The following is a 22,470-nucleotide window of genomic DNA, read 5'->3' on the forward strand; positions in this document are numbered from 1 at the left end:
AAGTTTTCAAGTGTGTCCCAGAGCTAAAAGGGAAGTTTTCAAGTGTGTCCCAGAGCTAAAAGGGAAGTTTTCAAGTGTGTCCCAGAGCTGAAAGGGAAGTTTTCAAGCGCATCTCAGAACTAAATGGGAAGTTTTCAAGTGTATCCCACAGCTAAAAGGGAAGTTTTCAAGTGTGTCCCAGAGCTAAAAGGGAAGTTTTCAAGCGCATCTCAGAACTAAAAGGGAAATTTTCAATTGCGTCCCACAGCTAAAAGGGAAGTTTTCAAGCGCACCTCATAACTAAGTGGGAAGTTTTCAAGTGTATCCCACAGCTAAAAGGGAAGTTTTCAAGCGTGTCCCAGAGCTAAAAGGGAAGTTTTCAAGCGCATCACAGAACTAAAAGGGAAGTTTTCAAGCGCATCCCAGGGTTAAAAGGGAAGTTTTTAAGCGTGTCCCAGAGCTAAAAGGGAAGTTTTCAAGCGTGTCCCAGAGCTAAAAGGGAAGTTTTCAAGCGCATCACAGAACTAAAAGGGAAGTTTTCAAGCGCATCTCAGAACTAAAAGGGAAATTTTCAAGCACGTCCCACAACTGAAAGGAAGTTTTCAAGCGTGTCCCAGAGCTAGTGTTTTTATGTTGAACAGACTGACATAAGTCTTTTTATAGTTATATGAATTATCTGTTTTGAATGTTGTTGATATTTTTTTTATATTTATTTTAATTTTTCTTTACTTATATTGTTTATTTATTTCCTGGTTTCCTTTTCTCAGTGATCTATTTTTCTCTGTTGGAGCCCTTGGGCTTATAGCATCCTGCTTCTCCAACTAGGGTTGTAGCCTAGCTAGTAATAATAATAATAATCTGTAAACCTTTTCACGAAGGTGTCCATTTTTCGAGAAATACACATGCTAATTCACTCAGTACAGATTCGCGAAAAGGTAATCGGCAGTAAATTATCCCAGAATAGGGTTGTAGTAACCGATGTGGTAACGTCCCTGACTGATAATCACCAGACTGGGGTTCGAGACCCGCTCAAACTCGTTAGTTTCTTTGGTCGCTGTAACCTCACCATCCTTGTGAGCTAAGGTTGAGGGGGTTTGGGGAAGCCTATAGGTCTTTCTGCTGAGTCCTCAGCAGCCATTGCCTGGCCCTCCTTGATCCTAGCTTGTGTGGAGAGGGGGCTTGGGTGCTGATCATATGTATATATAGTCAGTCTCTAGGGCATTGTCCTTGCTTGGTAGGGCAATGTCACTGTCCCTTGCCTCTGCCATTCATGAGCGGCCTTTAAACATTTAAATAGTTACGACTGTGAAATACGAACAAATGTTCACTCTTTCAGTGTGTGAGGTGTACATGACTCTCTCTCTCTCTCTCTCTCTCTCTCTCTCTCTCTCTCTCTCTCTCTCTCTCTCTCTCTCTCTCTCTCTCTCTCTCTCCCAGACATTGTGACTTGTTGAAATTCTCAACGCCTGTCATCCCCGAAAGGATTTTACAATCTGTTGAAGTGATTTATGTCGTCGATTCGAATCGGTCACACTCGTCTGACCCACGAATATTTGGAGAATAGTCTTCATGACCTAATATCAGTATGTACAGATTTCAGGTCAGTATTAACAGTTAAATACGTGAAACAGCAATTCTCTTCCTTAAGGGTACACTCTAAACATGTAAAATAGCAATTCTCTTCCTTAAGGGTACACTCGGGCACAGTATTCTATCTACTTACTCTTCTTGTTTTGTTAAAGCTTTTGTAGTTTATATAGGAAATATTTATTTTAATGTTACTATTCTTTAAAATATTTAATTTTTCCCTGTTCCCTTTCCTCACTAGGCTATTTTCCCTGTTGGGGCCCTTGGGCTTATAGCATCGTGCTTCTCCAACAAGGGTTGTAGCTTAGCATTTGATAATAATAATAATAATACTAATAATAATAATAATAATAATAATAATAATAATAATAATAATAATAATGGATTCTTGAAGGGGAGAGGGACTGTGGATGCCATCTTTATACTGAGGCAACTACAGGAAAAGGGGATTGACTGAAAAGCGTAAAGGAACGTGAAGAAAATAGATAATTTTATTATATTATTCAATTATTAACCATAAATTCTCCATCTGTTTTCCATAGTCTGATTTTCATATTCTTAGATATGGAATTGATTGAACAAATTTTGGAACTTCGTACTAAGTTTAATATCTTAACTCTGTGATCGGGTTAAACTACCTGATTGTCATTGAGGTTTTTGGTTGTGTTAATTAAGTAGGGTGATGATACTTTTTATGAAGACTTTTAAGCCTATGCAAGTTATAAAGGTAACAGGGTGTCTCGTGGTACATCATTAATATATATATATATATATATATATATATATATATATATATATATATATATATATATATATATATATATATATATATATATATATATATATCATCATCTCCCACGCCTATGGATGTAAAGGTCCTTGGTGAGATTTCGCCAGTCGTCTCTACCTTGAGCTTTTAAATCAATACTTCTCCATTCATCATCTCCTACTTCACGCTTCATAGTCGTCAGCCTTGTAGGTCTGGGACTTCCAACTCTTCTAGTGCCTTGTGGAGCCCAGCTGAAAGTTAGGTGAACTTGGGGAGTGAGAAGAGCATGCCAAAACCATCTCCATCTACCCCTCACCATGATCTCATCCACATATGGCACTCGAATAATCTCTTATAGTTTCATTTCTAAAACTGTCCTGCCATTTAACTCCTAATATCCTTTTAAGGGCTGTGTTCTCAAATCTACTAAATCTATTGGAGATTGTTTCATTGTCATACCATGACTCATGTCCATAGAGTAACACCGATCTCACTAAACTGATATGCAGCCTGATTTTCATATGTAATTTCAGGCGATTTGATTTCCAAATTTTACTTAACCTATGCATTGTCTGATTTTCTTTTCATTAAATCTAAATCGCCAACTGAGTTTTTTCCCCCTTATTTTTGAAAGTTTCTTCGACCATGTACTGTAAGAGGAATATGTTATCCTCAATCCTTCCTCCCTCTGTAAATCCCGCTTGACTATCCTCTGTGGCATTGTTACTTCCTAGATGTCCTTCTATTTCATCCTTGATAAAAGCCATGTATATATTATATGATGCATATGTGAGTGCTATTAGTCTTAATTCCTTTACTGTTGGTTTGTTTTTATTTTTAAGATTTTTTATTATGGACTCTTTCCAACTTTTTGTGTTTTGCTTTCCTAGCTAGTTGAGATACTACCGTTAGAGAGTTATGGGGTCCTTTAACTAGCCAGACAGTACTCCATTGATCCTTCTATCTGGTTACGGTTCACTTTCCCTTTGCCTACACATACACTGAATAGTTTGGCCTATTCTTTACATATTCTCCTCAGTCTTCGTAAACCTGACAACACTGAGATTACAAAACAATTCCTCTTCACCCAGGGGTTAACTACTGCACTGTAATTGTTCAGTGGCCACTTTCCTCTTGGTAAGGGTACAAGAGACTCTTTAGCTATGGTAAGCAGCTCTTCTAGGAGGACACTCCAAAATCAAGCCATTGTTCTCTAGTTTTGGGTAGTACCATAGCCTCTGTACCATGGTCTTTCACTGTCTTGGGTTTAGAGTTCACTTGCCTGAGGGTACACTCGGACACACTATTCTATTTTATTTCTCTTCCTCTTGTTTTGTCAATTTTTTTTATAGTTTATGTAGGAAATATTTATTTTAATGCTGTTATTGTTCTTAAAATATTTTATTTTTCCTTGTATCCTTTTCCCTGTTGGAGCCCCTGCGCTCATAGCATCCTGCTTTTCCAACTAGGGTTGTAACTTTGCAAATAATAATATTAATAATAATAATAATAATAATAATAATAATAATAATAATAATAGAAATAAAAATAATAATAATAATTCATCTTTGTAACAGTTCACGTGTATTATTACATATATCATTTGTTTGTTTGCCTAAAAATCCGAGAAAAAAATTTGGGAAGAAAATCAGAAAAGTAGTTCTTGGTATTTCCTTCGTCTTATCGGAAAACCAGCGAAGTTAAGTATGCATTTAATGTATCCTTTGATCTATATTTATATCATGGTATTCAAAAGAAAGATATGATTAAATAATGTTTTAAAACAGTAGATTTCTACGTTCTATTATTTCTGCCAAATGTATTGGTCCGCGCTGTTGTTTGTCATTACGTTTTCATCTGCTGCTGGAAGTTTGTCTTTTCTTATTTACGATATTTTAGGTAATTAAACGTTATGCATGTTTTTCCAAAGTTTGGTATAGTTAATTTAGGTACTATATCAGGTATATTAATGTATCCTTAGAGTATTTTTCAAATGAAATATGGATAGATATGTAGTTTGTATGTTGGTAGGCTACTTCAGTGTGAGTTGGCTGTCATAGGCCAAGACATTTTACCAATGGCTTAACTTCGTTGGTCCAAATCCTGTGTAGGCTTTTGTGCAAATCCAGGTACAATGAAAAATGCATATTACTTTTAATGGACCATAGAAATTTGAAACAATTTATAGGCCTCTTGTTCACAGGAATTGTTAATGTTTTTTAACCAGAGTGTTTTCACATTCTATCTATAGTTTCATTTCAAATTTTATAACGAAAATATGACTGCTAGGGGACAAGTATTTTTTTGAAAAATCTTAATTGTAAAGTAGGCTTACCTAGAATGAATAAAAATCGTTATATATGATACTTGAATTACTAGCTATATACAAAAACCATAGGAGTTTCCTACTCATGGGTTTAATTATAGGATGGTGCAATATTAGTTAGGACATTGAAACTTGCATAATTGAGTAGACCTTTGCAAAATACACTATTTTGAATCCCATATATTACTGGTGGAAACCTCTATTAACAAAGTTACAGATTTTGATAAAAAAAATTTGCGTTTTGTCCCTTTTGTTGCCTTTGTACAGGCCACAGGAGCCTCCTTCCACCTGGTATTTTTAGATTTATTTCGGAAGCAAGTCTGTTGAAACCTTTTCAACTTTTATAGGGATATCTTTACTTTTATTGTTTTAAATTGAATTTTCTTTTTTTCTTTATTGATAAATTATATCGACGTCAATGACCTTAGATGTCAGGATGCCAGAAAACTTAATCAATCAATCAAAAAAAAAACAAATACTTTTGTTGTAAGTTACTCGTTCGAAAAGAACAAAGGGCCCAACTTTTTATATTCTAAACTTCTGTTATTTGTTTTCAATATGGGAATATACAATATAATTACAGTTCTTATTTTATTTACCATGGTAATAATGAAAGGCTAGGGTAGAAAAGTGTGTGCGATATATTTTTTCTGATATTTGGAAATGGAAGCCAAGTCCATGTTCGAACAGAAGCTTGCGTGCGAAGCTACAACTCGCCCGTGTCAAGTTTGTATAAGTGAAAGCGCCAAAATACCAGCTCATGTTGCTAACGTGTGTAGCGAAACGTATCACTTGCCAGAACATAGGAGCAATGAGATAGCACAGTAATACCTTGAGATACGAGCTTAATGTGTTCCGGAACCCGAGCTCGTATGTCAATTCGCTCGTACCTCGGATCAATTTTTCCCATATAAAATAAAAAGATTAATCCGTTCCCACCCTCTGAAAAAAACACCTGAAAACAGTATATTACATTGGAAAAACATGTTTTTAGTTGTTCTAATCCACAACATATGCTCACAAAATAGCAAATACCTATGTACAGTACTGGTTATGATCTGCAATAAAATGTGGCATTATTATGGAGTTCTTACCTTCGAAAGAGACGGTAGCGGCTAACGGCAGTGTGTGAGGAGGAGGAGGGAGAGAGAAAGGGGAGGAAAGGGACTTGACGGCAACACGTTCGGTACGCTACACTTTTGTAACGCTATGTAACATAACTTAAACTTTAAATTTAACTTAAATGAAATTAACTTACTGTACACACACTTGAAAATAAATGCTAATCTTACTTTACACTAAAACTAATTCCAATTTTTTTTTTTTTTCTTTTTTTTTTTTTTTTTTTTTTTTTCTTTTTTTTTTTTTTTTTTTTTTTTTTACACTTCTTCCAGCTTGGCTCTTTTTGCCTCTCTTTTTGACTCGCCTTCACCTTCACTTTTTGCCGGCCTTTTTAAAAGGAACATATCTAGGGATGTTTGCTTTTTTCCCCCCTTCAAGATGTTACGAAAATGACATACACAGGTGTCGTCACAAAAGGCTAACGCACGAACACACACCAACTTGTCCTGGTGCTTCTTTTCCATAAAATTAGAAAACTCCGGCCACTTCGCTAACATGTCTCTGATTTCCTTCCTTATAGCATCCTTCTGCTTGAGGATGGTACATATTGTTGATGTACTCCTCTCATATTGGCGAGCCAGCTCAGTCACTTGTACGCACACCACTCATGTTTTTCGATTATTTCATGCTTTATCTCTATTGTCATTATACGCTTTTTCTTTTTGGATCCATTGCTTATTCACTTAATTCTGTACTGATTACCGCAAAAAACACGTAAAAAATGCAAACATTACGGCCGATGCTCGGAGATAACTTTACGCGACGGAGATCCGACGGGAAAGAGCGAGCGATGCTATCCTCGTGAGCAGCCTCTCGCACACTCAGCCACCTAGCGGCCGCATAGGGAACCGTCTCGTATCCTCGTATGTCAAATTTGTCTCGTATCTCGAGGCAACAATTTTCTCGAAACTTCCTAGTATCTCAAACTTCTTGTATGTTGGGAAACTCGTATGTCGAGGTATTACTGTATTTAATTGCAAGCAAAGCTAGCTATGCAGAGCAAAAATCAATAAATCAGCGCAATTAAGTAAGGAGGTACAGTACAGTATATGTATATGATGAGCACTGCTACAAAGTACGTTATAGAAAATGGGATGTAAAATCACATCATCTATGTATCAGGAAGTCCTGGCCACCAAAAGGGTATTATAGAACAACACGGGAAAAGCTTTACTAATAAAGAAATTGTTTTTATATAGAAAAACGTCCGTTTTCCTTGAAAATTACCTTTATTTCTGTTGCAAATAAATAATTAGATATGCCCTAATATATCCTACAGTAATGGGAGCCACCCAGTGAGAACCGTGGGTTTTGGGTGGGGAAAATTTACTGGGGAATCGATAAATAATGGTAAAAACTAACCTTATCCTTTGATATGCATAATAAATCCATGAAAAATTTCGTAAAATATTGGCATCCTATGCTCCCGAGTTATTTCTCATTTATTTATTGACATTTTACGATTCGCACATATTCGCTCCTATTCGTTCGTGTGCACAGTGCATACCTTGTTGCTTATTAACCATTTGTTCATTTGTTCTGACACTAATACAAACCCTCGCTATTTATAGGGACTATACTTTCGGCGAAGCTGGAAGACTATCCATAAGACTTTTAGCGGTGTAACCACCATACTGCTAGTTAGCAGTGGTAGCTGGCTACGCCGCTCACACATACACACACCTGTGCTGTCTTATCACTTCTTACTTTTGAGTTGGGGAGAGTAGACATTAGTCTCTCCACCAAACTTTTTTTTTTTTTACTGGCCTTTGACTTTTCTATGATTTACTTACAGTACTTGTTTTTATATATATTTAAACATTCATGTAATGTTTTTATATATATAGTATATGTAAGCATTCTTTTATCATTGCAGTATAAGTGTTGCTGTTTTGGTATCAGCGTAGTGTGACGTTTCTCAAAGGCGGAGAAACCTTCTCTTGCGGTCTCTTCCCCCTTTGATGCCGGACAAGCCATAGGCTGATCGCCTAACCCACTTCTCCGAGTGCAGCGACTCAGCCTCCTCCGAAGGGGAATCATCCTCTCGTGGTTGCTCCTTCTCCTTTCAAAGGTTGATATCGCTTTCTCCCTGCGAGTTCATCGGAGGGAAGGCTTCTTGCATCTTACGTAGAGCTTGACTTCAGTATTGTTCCTCTTTTCTGACCTTGCCTCACTCCCTTGTTGCATGTTGATGGGCAAAGGGAGTGGATAGTCTAAAGCTTGGGTCAGATTGTTTTTCAGAGTGTTTTTCTTCAGCTAATTATTTTCTGAGTAAAATGGCTTTAACTTTTTCTACTGCGATTATGACACCGCACTCTTGCCTTCGGCGATGGCAGTTGGCGGAGGGAGAGCATAGTCTTGAGTATGTTCCTGTACCTCTCAGGGACACCTTTTTCTCGAATGGTTTTTTGTCAAGTAATTCATTTTAAAAATAAATTTTAATCTAAAGTTTGCTATGGCATTAATCCTCCGGCTCTTCATTGTTCGACGATGGCAGCCGGCGAAGGGAGTACTTAGTCTTTAGGATGTTCCAGTACATCTCTGAGGACACATTTCCCATCTGTGGGTTAGGTTGCCTCCTGAGGGTTTTTTTTCTTTTTTGGGGGATTTTCCTCAGCGCTGGCTACGTCATACTACTTCATTTGGCTAAGTCAGCTGACATAAAGAGTGCGAAGTCGGATGTTCCTGTTCAGTCTCAGAGTTCTTCACCTGCGCCTGCGTCAGTTCCTGACTATCGTGCTGACGACATCCTTTTCCCGTTTGTGGGATCAGTGCTCTCCGGAGCAGTTATTTAGAACTCCTCAGAGTTCTTTGGTAACCCCTTAGGGGGGAACCCAGAAACAACCTTTGTCTTCGTTTCTTAGGCATCACTCGATTTATACCTTCAATTTGAGCTAGAGCTCATTGAGAGGAAGCAGAAAGTGCTGCTCGGAGGTTCTCCTCAAGGTGTTGGAACTTTCCTTTCCGAGGATGAGTCCTTCCACTAGCAAATATTCGGCAATCTTCTTGCTTGCGGGGAGAATTGCTGACAGCGGAAGCAGATGTTGGTTGCCTTTCCTGTCCGTGGAAGAGACTTCTTCACCTGTTCGGTCTTCCCTTTAGGGGAATTGGTTCGTCCATTCCCCACTCTTCCTCTTCAGGAGCTGACCTTGTCCAGCAGTTGCCCAGACCTCGTCTCGTGTAGGAGAGACTTCTTCCCCAGCAGACTCGTCTCTCCCAGCAAGACTCTACTCTCCCAGCAAGACTCTACTCTCCCAGCAAGACTCGTCTCGCCCAGCATACTCGTCATACCCAGCGGACTCGTCACTCAGTTTATTCGCCTTGCCAAATTGACTCTTCTTGCCCAACTGACTAGCCTTGCCAGGTTGGCTCTTCTCATCTAGCGTATGCGCCTTTCCAGGTTGACTCATCTCATCTAGTGGACGCACTTTGCCCAGTCCTGCTGCTGCTACATGTCAGCTCACGATCGCCCACGATCATCCATCAGCTCGCAATCTCTGACAATCGCCGACAGCTTGTGATCGTCACTCATCAACAGATCGGGATCATCACTCGTCGGCTCGTGATCAACGTTCATCAGCTCGTGATCGTCTCTCGTCAGCTCTCTTCCAGGTTAGTGGTGTCCCACCAACCGCTTCCAGCCCCTGATGTTCCCTCTACTTATGATAGCTTGCACTTCAGGACCTACAACGAAGCAACCCAGTCAAGCTCGTTTCCAGTTTTGGCTCGGTTCCAATTTTCTTATGCCTCGGCAAGCAGCTCGTTGCATCCTCTAGTATGACCACTATTCAGTGTCACACTTCCCAGTTCGCTACTTTTCCTTCTGAAGTAAAGTTGGTCTCTGCCTTTAACGAACTGCTCTTCCAGCTTGCAGTGGATTTGCCGACGGCCTTCAAAAAACTCTGAAGCCTCATCCCAGGTTTGTTTTTGCTGCCTTTTGACGGAGAACTTTTTGTGGGGGATCACAGGATTCTACCATCTGTGATCCTCACTTCAAACAAGCACTCTGCCCATTCTACCATCTGTGATCCTCACTTCAAACAAGCACTCTGCCCTTCCCAGTGAGACTCTCCTTCATCTCTGTTCATCCGAGATATTAGTACTGTATCCTCATTTGGACGACACAGATCGTCATCCTTCGGTCTCTTCGAGTTGCAGTACTTTGATGGTACTTCCCATGACATACAGTTCATGGAGTTTAGCACACACACCCTTCTTGGAACGTAACCCAGCACTCTCCATCGATGGCGGGGTATAGCACAAGCATCAACTTTGGCGCTTAATAACTGACCCGCCTCTTGGAACTTGTGGTTTCACGTAAGTACAGTGTTTTCGGTTCCCGATGCTTTCTTCTTTTTCTTTGAGCATCGAAGAGCCCGCAGTTAAGACTTTCGTTAGTTGCGGATGCACTCTGGGGATGACATATTTGTGTTCTCTTCTACCAAAGAGGAACAACTCTGTCAACTATGCATGGTGTTCGACTGCCTCCAACAGAATGGCCTTGTAGTCCGGTATGACAAGTGTACCATTGGTGCCAACAAAGTATCATTCTTGGGGCACCGCATCACTCCTGAAGGAGACCCTCCCCCACTCATACGCCGCCTCCAGGCAGGTAGAACATAGTTCTTCACAACGTTGCCGTAACAGGAGTCTTCCGACCTCTCCCCACCGCCGCCTTTCTCCTATGATTCAGAACGAATCTAGTGAACATAATCCTCTGGCTGTATTTACTTTTCTCCTGTCCACAATTTCGAGTACTTGTCGGATTTCCATCATGATTTTTCGGCCAATTCCTTGGATCCTCCTGTTGGCCCTTCACACCTGCATTGGGAGACATAACCCCAGGGGGTTATTCCTCTTTTTTTTTCCTTTCCCTCTGGTCTAGCTGATCAAACTAAGCTCATCCTTACGTTACGGCTATAGCAACATGCAATGATTCCTCTCCTCTTGCTTTGTCTCTGTCGGCATACGCTCCCTTGGGACTTATACGACCAACCCTTAACCTGACCTCGGTCTTGTTCACCAACCTTCTGACTATGGCGCTCTCCCTCAGCTTGAGTTTGCCGATCGGTCGATGTGCTTCTCTAGGGATAACTCCTTTCTCATCCTTGAAGTAGGTTTGCGCAGTAGTAGGTGATCCCCTCCTATGAGTTCGGAGTACTGTACTGTGCTCTTTTCTTTCCGACAGGGACGTAAAATCCGCAGCTCAGCCTCAAGAACAGGCCCATCTTCTCATACTCCCACCTGTTGAGGTGTAATGGCAGGTCTCTTTAATCTACGTGAATCAGAACATGTAGTCGAACTCCCAAACTCGGGCGTTAAGTCTTTTTGACAGAACGACATGTTTCATGAAGGTATCTTCAAGCTTCGACAATTGTTTCTTTTCTATAGATGTCTCCATTTTTCTTCCTTTCTTCCTAGAAAAAATTAGTTCATCAAACTCTGTTTGGCAAGGAGAAGGCATATGGTCAAACAAGCATTTAGTCCACAGAACTTCTTGTGCATGTTCTACCACTAGGACTCCTGGATTCCAGGACATCCGTCATCAAGGAAGTATCTTTAAATACAGGCGTACCATGTCAATGTATGGTGCTTCGGTTTCGACAGCACCTCTGGTTTTCACGAGAGTTTTTACCCTAGTGTCAACCTGGGCTTACAGGATCGGCTTCGTTCTCTGAGACTTCGGGATGACTGGCTAATCCTAACAGACTTTGTGGCTTCCTTCGTCACCACAGTGACAACTCCTCGAGTTTACCACGATCTGAAGATTGACGTAAATCTCGAGAGATATTCCTGCCTCCTTATCACACGGGTATTCATAGACATGTTCATAGTCATCAGCCTGCAGAAGTTTTCCACGGAAGGACGTGGTCCAAGGCAGAAGACGGCGGCAGTCTCTTCCTTCTAAGAGACGTACTTTCAGCCAGCAGTGGTTACGTCTAATGGGTCACTGTTTTACACCTGTAACTTTTGCTGTCAGTAAATCATGTTTAGCTCAGTATTTATACATACAGTATAATTTTCATTAATATTTTGTGGGTATTGTGTTTGACCAAGTAAGGTACAGTATTCAGAGAATTATGGTGTATTGATTATCTCATGAAGAAAATTGAAGGATAAGGGGAGTTCTGTTAGTCAGTGGATTTCCAGAGGCCGTCCATTCCGTTATTGTAGTGAAGTATTTCCTTGTTAGGATTTAGCAGGTAATGCTCTTCTACTTTACCAGATGTACTTTCAGTTGTAATATTTGCTATTGTAAATGTCATGGACATGTCTAGTTTGTCATTATTACCACTTTTATATTTGATACATTAGAATATTTTATATTTATAGTCTATCATGTTGATTATTCTACTAAATTTATAGTCTTTCTTGTTGATTATTCTACTAAATTTATAGTCTTTCATGTTGATTATTCTACTAAATTTATAGTCTTTCATGTTGATTATTCTACTAAATTTATAGTCTATCATGTTGATTATTCTACTAAATTTATAGTCTTTCATGTTGATTATTCTACTAAATTTATAGTCTTTCATGTTGATTATTCTACTAAATTTATAGTCTTTCATGTTGATTATTCTACTAAATTTATAGTCTTTCATGTTGATTATTCTACTAAATTTATAGTCTTTCCTGTTGATTATTCTACTAAATTTATAGTCTTGAAATTGAAGTGCATAGTAAAATATTTTTATGATATTGATATATCTGTGTAATTAACATCTTTTATTTATTTTTCAGATGGGAATCATCAAAACTGGAATTTAACTGCAAATACAAAGTCTAATGAAATCTTCCTATTGACATCAAGATGGAGATCAGCAGCAAATAAATAAACAAGAATTCATTACAAGAACATTCCAGAATGTTTCTGAGGAAACAAGGATTTCAAAACGAGCACCCAGGAATCGTCTCAACTTCAGCGGCCAGCCTATCATCAAACTTTTATGGAGTATTGAAATAGCCTTATGAGAAACATCATTATAGTATTACAATTTTGAAAGGTTCAATTGACCAGAGATATTGAGATTTTAGCGGGTTCTGTGTTACAAAGGTCTCCATTTATATCACTGATTGAAGATAGAAATAAAAGCAGTTAGGTTACAGTAGAAAAATCATAATTGTTCCGTAACCGAAATACAAACCACGCTATTTACATGGGGTATTACTTTCGGCGTAGCTGAATGACGAGCCATTAGATTTTAACGAGGGTTAACTACCCCCTCGCTAGTTAGCAAGGGGGTAGGGGAGGGGTAGCGAGCTACCCCTCCCCCCTCACACACCGGTGAACTGATTCACTTTGCTTTTGGCTCGGGTGATGGTCAGACGTGTCTGTTCTCACCCTCGCATATTGACAGCCTTAATCTTTTTTTGCTTTTTCTTACAGTTGTGTATTCAGAAGTTGGCGTCTACCTCTATCATGCAGAAGTGCCGTGGCTTACCCGACCGCCCTTGTGGGACTTTTATGTCGGCAGTCGAGACGGATCCTCACACCTTGTGTCTGTACTGCAGAGGTCAACGGTGTGATAGGGACAAAGTTTGCAGTGACTGCAGGGAGTGGTCTACCTCCCAGTGGGAGAGGTTTTCCCGGCGACGGAAGAAGAAGTCTAGCCGGGATCTTTCTCCTTCAAGGGTTTCCTTGAAGAAGGAAGGTTCCTAGGACTCTTCTTCCGTTGCCCGAACCTCCTCCGAAGCTCCCACTCGATCAGTCTCTCGTGAGAGGCCGGCGAGTGGTAGCGTAGGCCATTCTTTTGTTGACCAACCTCGGGGTTCGGGAGAGGGAGTTGCCTCTCATAGCAAGGCAGCTCCTCCTCCTCCTCCGGGGGAGGATTTTGATAACACTGTGTATAATGATGATTTATTACAGCTTTGGGCTTCCTTGGGGCTTAAGGGTTTGCCCTCCAGGGAAGCCCTGTTTGACTTGATCCAGTTGCGCGCAGCTGTCAAACAGTCGCCGGCGATAGCGGAGGTAGATCCTCTGTCTGTTGTTGACGTTGTTGTGGCAGAGGCTTCCGACGGGTCAGGTCAAACCCCTGCCTTGGTTGCTGATGTTGCTGAAGGCTCAGTTCCCCCCTCCGAACATCCTTCGAGGGAGGAGCTGAGTCCAACGGTCTCTCCTGCGGGTGATTCTCCCCCTCGGGGGAGTTCACTGACAGAGACTCCTCTTCGGACGACCGACGATGGTGTTCCTGCCCTTGAGATCGTCTTCGCCGCAAGGCTCGCCCTCCTCTTCGCTGTAGAGGTCTTTCTTCTCCCTACAAGGGAGTTAGGAGGCGCCTCTTCGGTTCTTCGCCCTCGACGTCCCCCGCAGAGGATCCTCCTCGACGTGTGTCGACCGTTGCAGCTGCATCACTGGACCTGTCTGCAGATCGTTCTCGATCTCCCACGCCTGCCAGACCTGTGGATCTTCTTTCACCGTTCCTGGAAGCTGATGCGTAGTGGGCGCCCATGCACCCCGTTTTCCAACAGGCACCGGTCCCTTCGGGGCAAAAGGGCTTGTCTCACAATGTGAGCAAGTCCTTTAAGTGCCAGGTTTCATCTGTGCGCTCAGCAGCGCGCACACGCTCTCTTGCTGTTGCTGAGGACCATCCTGCACCAGAATCAACGCGCCAGCGATCCTCTGCAGCAGAAGCAGAGTCAACTCGTCAGCGCGCTCCTGCTCGTCACCAATCTCCTGCTCGCCAGCGCTCACCTGCGCGCCAGCGATCTCCTACTCGCCAGCGCACATCTGCGCGCCTTGTTCCTGACGCGCCATGCGCGCCCACGATCTCCACCCGCCAGCGATCTTCTCCTGCGCACCATCATTCGCCCGCGCACCCACGATCTCCGGATCTGGGCGCAGGCAAGAAGACTCTTCCTTCTCCTTCTCCCCCGCGATCACCTGCGCGCCCTCGGAACTTGCCCACGCGACAGCCCTCGTCTGCGCGCCCTCGGAATTTTCCCACGCGACAGCCCTCGCCTGCGCGCCATCATGTGCTTTCACCTTTGCGCTCTTCCAGAGTTGGACGAAACACTATGCGCCCACAGTGGTCTTCTCCAGACCGCGCACCTGCGATCCAGCGATCTCCTGCGCCCCCACGCGATCTATCGCTTGCGCGCAAGCACTCTCCAGCACGCCCGTGCGCCCACGATCCTGCTCGCCGAAGGTCACCTACGCGCCCATGCGCAATCTCACCTGTGCCGCTCACCTTCTCGCCCTACGCGCCATCGCTCGCCAACGCACCGTCGCTCGCCTGCGCGCCGTCATTCTCCCGGCCGCCAACGCTCGCCCTTTCGCGCGCGCGCCCCCTTGCCCGCGAACCTGCGATTTTTCCATCCCGCAACCCCAAGCGCGATTCCCGCCGGGTTTCACAACGCGAGCAGCCTAGCGAGTCTTCAGGAGCGCGTACAACCAGGTTATCATCTTCACGATCCCCCCCCCTTCCCTCCAGTGGGAGTCTCTGACACTGCATCTGTCAGTCGGCAGCCTTGGTTTGGGTCCCTTATCAGAGCTGTCGTCCAGGCTGTTAAGCCTGCCTTCGCTGATTTGGGTCTCAAACCAACGACAGCTTTGACCCCACTGAATAGGAAGAGAGGAGTAGAGTTCTTGGTGACTTTTCCTAGGGTCAAACTGGCTCCTAAGAAGTCCATAAGGAAGGCTCCTTCCCCCCCTCAGACGTTCTCTCCTTCTCCTGTGGACGAAGCTATTCCATCCTCAGGAGAATCTATCGAGGTGAGACCTTCTCCCACCGCACCAATGGGAGAAACCCCACCACGAGTAGGAGAATCGTCGTGTGTTTGGGGCGGAGAAGAGCCCTCAGACTTCTTTACTGGAGTCCTGCATCCCTCCTAGAAGGGAACCGAAGGACTCGAAGACCGTCCCGAAGTCTTCTTCCAGGATTCGACCAGAGCCTTACCTTATTGCCTTATTGTATGTTTGGGTTCCCCCAGGTCCCTCAGTGTGAGGCACCTCGTATATCCACCAGAGAGTTGCTAATGCATCTTCCGGTGTATTTTGCATCTTCCAGTCTTGGATGGTCTGAGATGCATCTTAGGTATTTATCGAGCTTATTCTTAAACACATCTACGCCCACTCCTGATATGTTTCTTAGATGAGCTGGCAGCACATTAAATAGTCACTGCATTATCGATGCTGGTGCATAGTGGATTAATGTCCTGTGCGCCTTCCTTAGTTTACCTGGTATATTTTTTGGCACTATTAATCTACCTCGGCTTGCTCTTTCTGATATTTTTAGCTCCATGATGTTTTCAGTAATTCCTTCTATTTGCTTCCATGCTTGTATTATCATGTAGCGTTCTCTTCTCCTTTCTAGACTGTATAGTTTTAAAAATTGCAGTCTTTCCCAGTAGTCAAGGTCCTTAACTTCTTCTATTCTAGCAGTATAGGAACTTGGTACACACACTATTTGCGCAATATCCTTTTGGTAGTGTGGGTACCATATCACATTGCAGTACTCGAGTGTACTACGTACATAAGTTTTGTAAAGCATAATCATGTGTTCAGCTTTTCTTGTTTTAAAGTGAAGTGTCTGAATAACATTCCCATTTTTGCTTTACATTTAGCCAACAGTGTTGGTATTTGGTCGTTGCATAACATATTCCTATTTAACATTACACCAAGGTCTTTAATTGCTTCGTTGTTTGTGATTGTCTCGTTATTAGGTCCCTTGTATGCATATACCATTCCTTCTCTGTTTCCATAATTTATTGATTCGAATTTATTGGAGTTAAATACCACCCCAGGAGAACGTCCACGTGTCCCCCCAAGTAGAGCAGTTGGGGACAGGAGACTTTGCTGCTAGTTCACCAGGAGAGCAGCATGATTCAGAGCACACCTTCTGGCAAGTCCTGACTCTGATTAGGCATCTCAACAAGTTCAAGGACCCGGAGACCGCACCTCATGAAGGCAAGGATACGGTCCTGGACCAAGTCTATGGCACTCAGAAACCCTCTAAGGCCAGTGCGGCTCTGCCTTGGTCCCAAGGGGTGAAGAGTGCCAGAGATAAGGTTGAGGGCCAGCTTTCCGAGCTCGCCTCCTCCAGCCGTTCCTCTGTTATTAACAAGCTCCTCCCACCTCCTCGTGTGCAACAGAGGAGGTACTTTGTGATCATGCAGGAGCCTTGTTTAGCTCTCCTGCTCCACCACTCCGTGGAAGAGCTTACCAGGGGAGTCTCTCTTGAGAGAGACTCCAGCCGGCAGGTGACATTCTCGGCAACAGAGATCCTGAGTCAGGAGAAGGTCGCAAAGTGTGCCATGCAGGCCACTTCGTGGCTGGATGTCTGGCTAGGGTCTCTGGGCATCCTGCTGTGATCCGGGGATCTGTCCAAGGAGAGCACCAGGAAGGCCCTGGAGACCTCCCTCCTCTCGGGCACACGTACCATCGAGTTTCTGGCCCACCAAGTTTCGAACTTGTGGGCAAACTCGATCTTGAAACGACGTGATGCGGTGGCCGAGAGGTTCCACTCGAAGGTCCCAGCCGTGGATGTTTGCAAGCTGACACTCTTCCATCCTAGGAAAGAGCCTGTTTGAGCCCAAGGACGTGGAACAGGCAGCTGAGAGGTGGAGGAAATCGAACCACGATTCTCTTCTCCAAAGGGCTCTTACATCTAAGCCCTACAAACCTCCAGCACCTCAACAACCTCACCAGTCCAAGACGACGAAACTGGCAGCGGCAGCAAAGACGAAGGTGTCCAAGCAGCAGCCCTTTCCTGTCAAAGACAAGAAGGGCGGAAAGTCCTCCAGGGGAGGCAAGAATCCTAGAGGGAGCGGCCGAGGCCGCAAATGCTAGGAGTGGCAATCCCCCTGCATGTCCACCAGTGGGGGGGGTGCCTGCAAAGTTTCGCATTCAGGTGGCAGCAACTCGTGGCTGATTCCTGGACGATCTCCATGATCAGTCAGGGATATCGCGTCCCGTTCATAACATCTTTTCCTCCCCTGACAGCGAATCCAGTGTCGTTGAGCTCCTATGCCATGGGATCCGTAAAGGGGCTAGCCCTTCGGGCAGAAGTCGAGACCTTGCTCAAGAAGGATGCTCTCCAGGAGGTCGTCGACGGCTCCCCAGGCTTCTTCAGTCGACTCTTTCTTGTAAAGAAGGCGTCTGGAGGCTGGAGACCCGTCATCGACCTCTCAGCTCTGAACAAGGTTTTCAAACAAACTCCGTTCAGCATGGAGACAGCAGACATGGTCAGACTTGCAGTGAGACCGCAAGACTTCATGTGTACACTGGATCTGAAGGACGCGTACTTCCAGATTCCAATCCATCCATCTTCCAGGAAGTACTTAAGATTCAGCCTAGACAACAAGATCTACCAGTTCAAGGTGCTGTGTTTCGGTCTCTCCACAGCACCCCAGGTACCAGTGTGTTCACCCTGATATCTTCGTGGGCACACAGGATCGGCATCCGTCTCCTCCGCTATCTGGACGACTGGCTGATCCTGGCAGACTCGGAGTCGACCCTTCTTTGACACCGAGACAAGCTTCTGGGACTTTGCCAAGATCTAGGGATCATGGTAAATCTCGAGAAGTCTTCTCTGCTTCCATCTCAACGACTGGTATATCTAGGCATGATATTGGACACCAATCTCCACAAAGCCTTTCCGTCAGACGACAGGATAGCAAGGCTGAGGAGGGTCGCAGATCCTTTCCTCAGACGAGAAGAGCTTCCAGCCCAATCTTGGTTACGTCTCCTAGGTCACCTTTCCTCCTTGGCCCGGCTGGTTCCAAACGGCCGCCTCAGGATGAGATCCCTGCAATGGCAGCTCAAGTCCCGGTGGAATCAAGGCCACAATTCCCCGGACATTCTGGTCCCTATGGGTCCTGCGGAACGGACGGACGGGAACCTTCGTAAGGGAGTGGATCTTCTCGTCCTCCCCACGGATTTGATGCTGTTCTCGGACGCTTCAAAAGAAGGGTGGGGGGCCCACGTTCTGAACCACAGGATCTCAGGCCTATGGTCAGAATCAGAAAAGTGCCTCAACATAAATCTGCTAGAAATGAAGGCCGTATATCTGGCACTTCAACAGTTCCAACAGATCCTGGCGGGTCACTCCGTGGTGGTGATGAGCGACAACACCACGGTAGTGGCTTACATCAACAAGCAGGGAGGTACCTTTTCACAACAGCTATCCCATCTTGCAGTAGAGATACTGAGATGGACCGAAGTCCACTGGATTCCACTTTCGGCTCGCTTCATTCCAGGCAAGAGGAATGTGCTCGCCGACAGTCTGAGCAGAGCATCGCTGATAGTGAGTACCGAGTGGTCTTTGGATCCTCTAGTAGCTAGCAAAGTCCTGACTTTGTGGGGTTCCCCGACGGTGGACCTGTTCGCGACAGCCTTGAACTTCAAGCTTCCGCTGTACTGTTCCCCAGTCCCGGACCCCAAGGCACTCTGGCAAGATGCCTTCCAACAACGGTGGTATCAACATCGACGTTTACGCCTTCCCACCGTTCTGTCTGATGAGAAGGTTGCTCAACAAGACCAGACTATCGGTCAACCTGTCAATGACCTTAATAGCTCCGCTATGGCATCATGCAGAGTGGTTCCCGGACCTTCTGCAGCTCCTGACGGAACTCCCGAGAGAACTTCCTCCACGACACGAGCTACTCAAGCAACCACACTGCAACATCTTCCACAAAGCCGTAGCATCGCTTCGGCTTCACGCCTGGAGACTATCCAGCATATCCTCACAGAGAGAGGCTTTTCGCAACAAGTTGCGGAAAGGATGTCTCGACACCTGCGAAAGTCATCTGCAGGGGGTCTACCAGGCGAAGTGGAGAGTCTTCTGTGGTTGGTGTCGTGGAAGGGGTATCTCTCCCCTCAATGCTACTATTCCAGCAATAGCAGAGTTTCGTGTGTATTTGGGGGAAGAAATGCGCCTTTCGGTCTCGGCGGTGAAAGGCTATCGCTCAGCCTTAAGCCCCTCTTAATGAGAGAATGCCTTGATGAAGTCATTGAGCTTCAGCACGGCATTTCATTCCCGTGCTGAAACTTGGTGACGGGCAAGAGGGCTCTTGAACTTGGGGAAATTGCTCCCCCAGTTCGAATCTAAATTTCTCTCCTTCACCTTTTTCTTTTACTCAATATTACATCGACCTTATCCTAATTTCATAAACTTTCTTTCGTCTTTCTTTCCAAACTCTATGAAAAAAATTTCCCTCATTATATATGTATATACATTATGTACAGTACACATATATATATATATATATATATATATATTTTTTTTTTTTTTTTTTTTTTTTTTTTTTTTTTTTTTTTTTCTCACCTATGGCTTGGATGTTTCTAAATCCATTGTAGCCCCGGCAGGGATGTTCATACATCCTTTATTGCTGCCTGCTTTGATGAGTGGGAGGAGGTATCACGGTTAGGAGGTGTTTGCATTCAAAGCTATATTTGTATTGGATGATTTAAGCCATCCCGAAGATGGTTTGGACCTTTTTTGCGGAACTATTCTCAAGTGTTGGGTTTTCGGAATCCAGGGGGATCCAATGCTTGGGATAGGACTCTCGGCTTTTGGCCGGAAGCCCGTCATTACAGATATGGGGAGGATGATTCCATAGTTTCTTGGTCTCAGTCCTAACAGGCGGGTTCAGCTTACACCTGTGCCTCTATATCTGTTTTGATGCTATCCTTCGGGTAGGGTATGGAGTGGACCATCTGGGAAGTATACTCTCATTGTGCCGATAGTGGAGAGTGCAAATTTCCTTTCTGACGTGTGATGGCCTAACATTCTCGAGCAAGTACATCAAACTAACCCTTTTCTCTCTCTCTCGTCTAATGGATTCTTTAAGTAACGAACCCCCATCCCCTGGATACGCTGACTCTCCCCCGGCACTGTTGACGACCTCTGCTAATTCAATTAAGGAAAATTCTGTTGGCGACCTAGGAACAAAAAAGGACCCCTCTACTAATGTTGTAAAACCAATTAAGTCGGGTAACAAAGGGAAACTAAGAATCCTTCATGTTACTCAAATTCCGATAAATACTGATCATGATATGATATTTATAAAGCATTTAGATGCTATGGAGTGATAAAAGAAATTAGAATGAAACTTGAAAATGAAAAATGGCATTCATGGATAACTTATAATAATCATGAAGAAGGATTCAATGCAATATGTAACATCAATGATATCAAAATTAATAACTTAAATGTCTTGGGTGCCCTATGTGATAAGATACCAAACAGTTTGGATGTATATAGACCTGCTGACTGGTTTGAGAAAGATATCGATTTAACTATGCTCCCCCAAAGAAAGCCAAAACCACCAATGTGGCTTGTTGCCGAGCCTAAAGGGAGTAATGGGAATTATTTTAAAATTAGCAAACTAATTCAGAAAAAGGTAGGAACCATTGCACCAGGTGATATATCTCGCTTTGGGAAAAATAGCTTCCTAATCCATGCAAAATCATACACGCAATCAGTAATACTGTCTAACCTTAGGACAAGCAGTGATGAGGATATGTTAGATGTCAAACCCCCACCTTAACTTTAGTTACGGAAGGGGAGTAGTCTTTAATAAAGATCTGTATGAATTTACAGAAGAGGAAATACTAGCCATGTGCCCATTAACAGTGTGGAAAGTGCATAAGATTCCTGGGACGTCAATGATTATCCTTACTTTCCAGAATGCTGATCTGCCTTTCCACATCGATATTGAAAATGAAAGAATAAAAGTTTGACCTTTTAAACAAAAGCCCTTACAATGTTTCAAATGTTTCAAATTTGGACATCCTTCTAAAGTTTGTAAAAATGAAAAAATGTGTAGCATCTGTGCCAGTCCTTATCATGGAGGGTGTACACTTGAGCCCAGCTGTTTGAATTGCAATTCAAACCATAAATCCATTGACAGGAGTTGCGAGATTTATAAGTTTGAAGAAGCAGCCCTCAATAAATCCAGTGTGGAACACACAAGTGTAGGACATGCCAAAAGACTACTGAAAAAACCAAACAGCTATGCAAAGGCACTGAAATCAAGAGAAAATATACCACAGGAGACATCGAACCCACATAGTGCTGCCATTAATTCCAAGAAAAGAAATACATAATCTAATGATAGTAAATTTTTACGTGACAAGGTAAGCATATTGCCTTCCAAGGCTTTGCCACTGTGTATTTAAACTGCGACACTGCCCACTTTTATACAAACTTCATCCCCCATTACCAGCAATAGTACTAACCTCTCTCAGGCCTTGTCCTTGCCTGATTTGACGGAGGTTCCACCCGAAACAAAGTTACCAGGTGCACCTGTGGTAGGGAAGGTGCAAAAACTTGGTAGATCCTCACCACCTATAAATAGGAAAAGAGAGAGACCTCCATCTCTCTCACCCCCTTCCATAAGAAATATTAGAGTTATGACATCAAATAAATATGATGTTTTGTCTGTTGATGTTTCTGATCACCCAGAAGACAATTTAAATAAATCAGAAATTCAAGTTGAGGTCCACCATCCCCCTCAACAATTGGATCAGAAGGACAACAAGAAAAGCACAAACAAAAAACCATATTTATCAAGACCCTCTCTAATAAAACCACCGGGAAATAGCATTAGATCAAAAATTGCTAATGGGAAGACTTCATCTAAAAGCTCTTCCAAAAAATAAACCATAGTTTTTTCCTCCATTTTGCAATGGAATTGTCAGGGTTTAAGGGCCAAATATGAAGAACTTAAGCTCTTAGTTTAC

At 43.4% G+C, this 22,470-nt stretch overlaps 1 protein-coding gene across 1 annotated transcript in view; it reads left to right on the forward strand.

Moving 5' to 3' along the window:
- Positions 1–12,573, forward strand: part of LOC137632845 (uncharacterized) — a 201,125-nt gene extending 188,552 nt beyond the window's left edge. Inside the window, exon 10 of the mRNA XM_068364941.1 lies at positions 12,528–12,573. Coding sequence (XP_068221042.1) covers positions 12,528–12,573 — 46 coding nt within the window. The remainder of the gene's footprint in view (positions 1–12,527) is intronic.
- The last annotated feature ends 9,897 nt before the right edge of the window (positions 12,574–22,470 follow it).

This window comes from Palaemon carinicauda, chromosome 42 (assembly GCF_036898095.1).
Source record: "Palaemon carinicauda isolate YSFRI2023 chromosome 42, ASM3689809v2, whole genome shotgun sequence".
Taxonomy (NCBI): domain Eukaryota; kingdom Metazoa; phylum Arthropoda; class Malacostraca; order Decapoda; family Palaemonidae; genus Palaemon; species Palaemon carinicauda.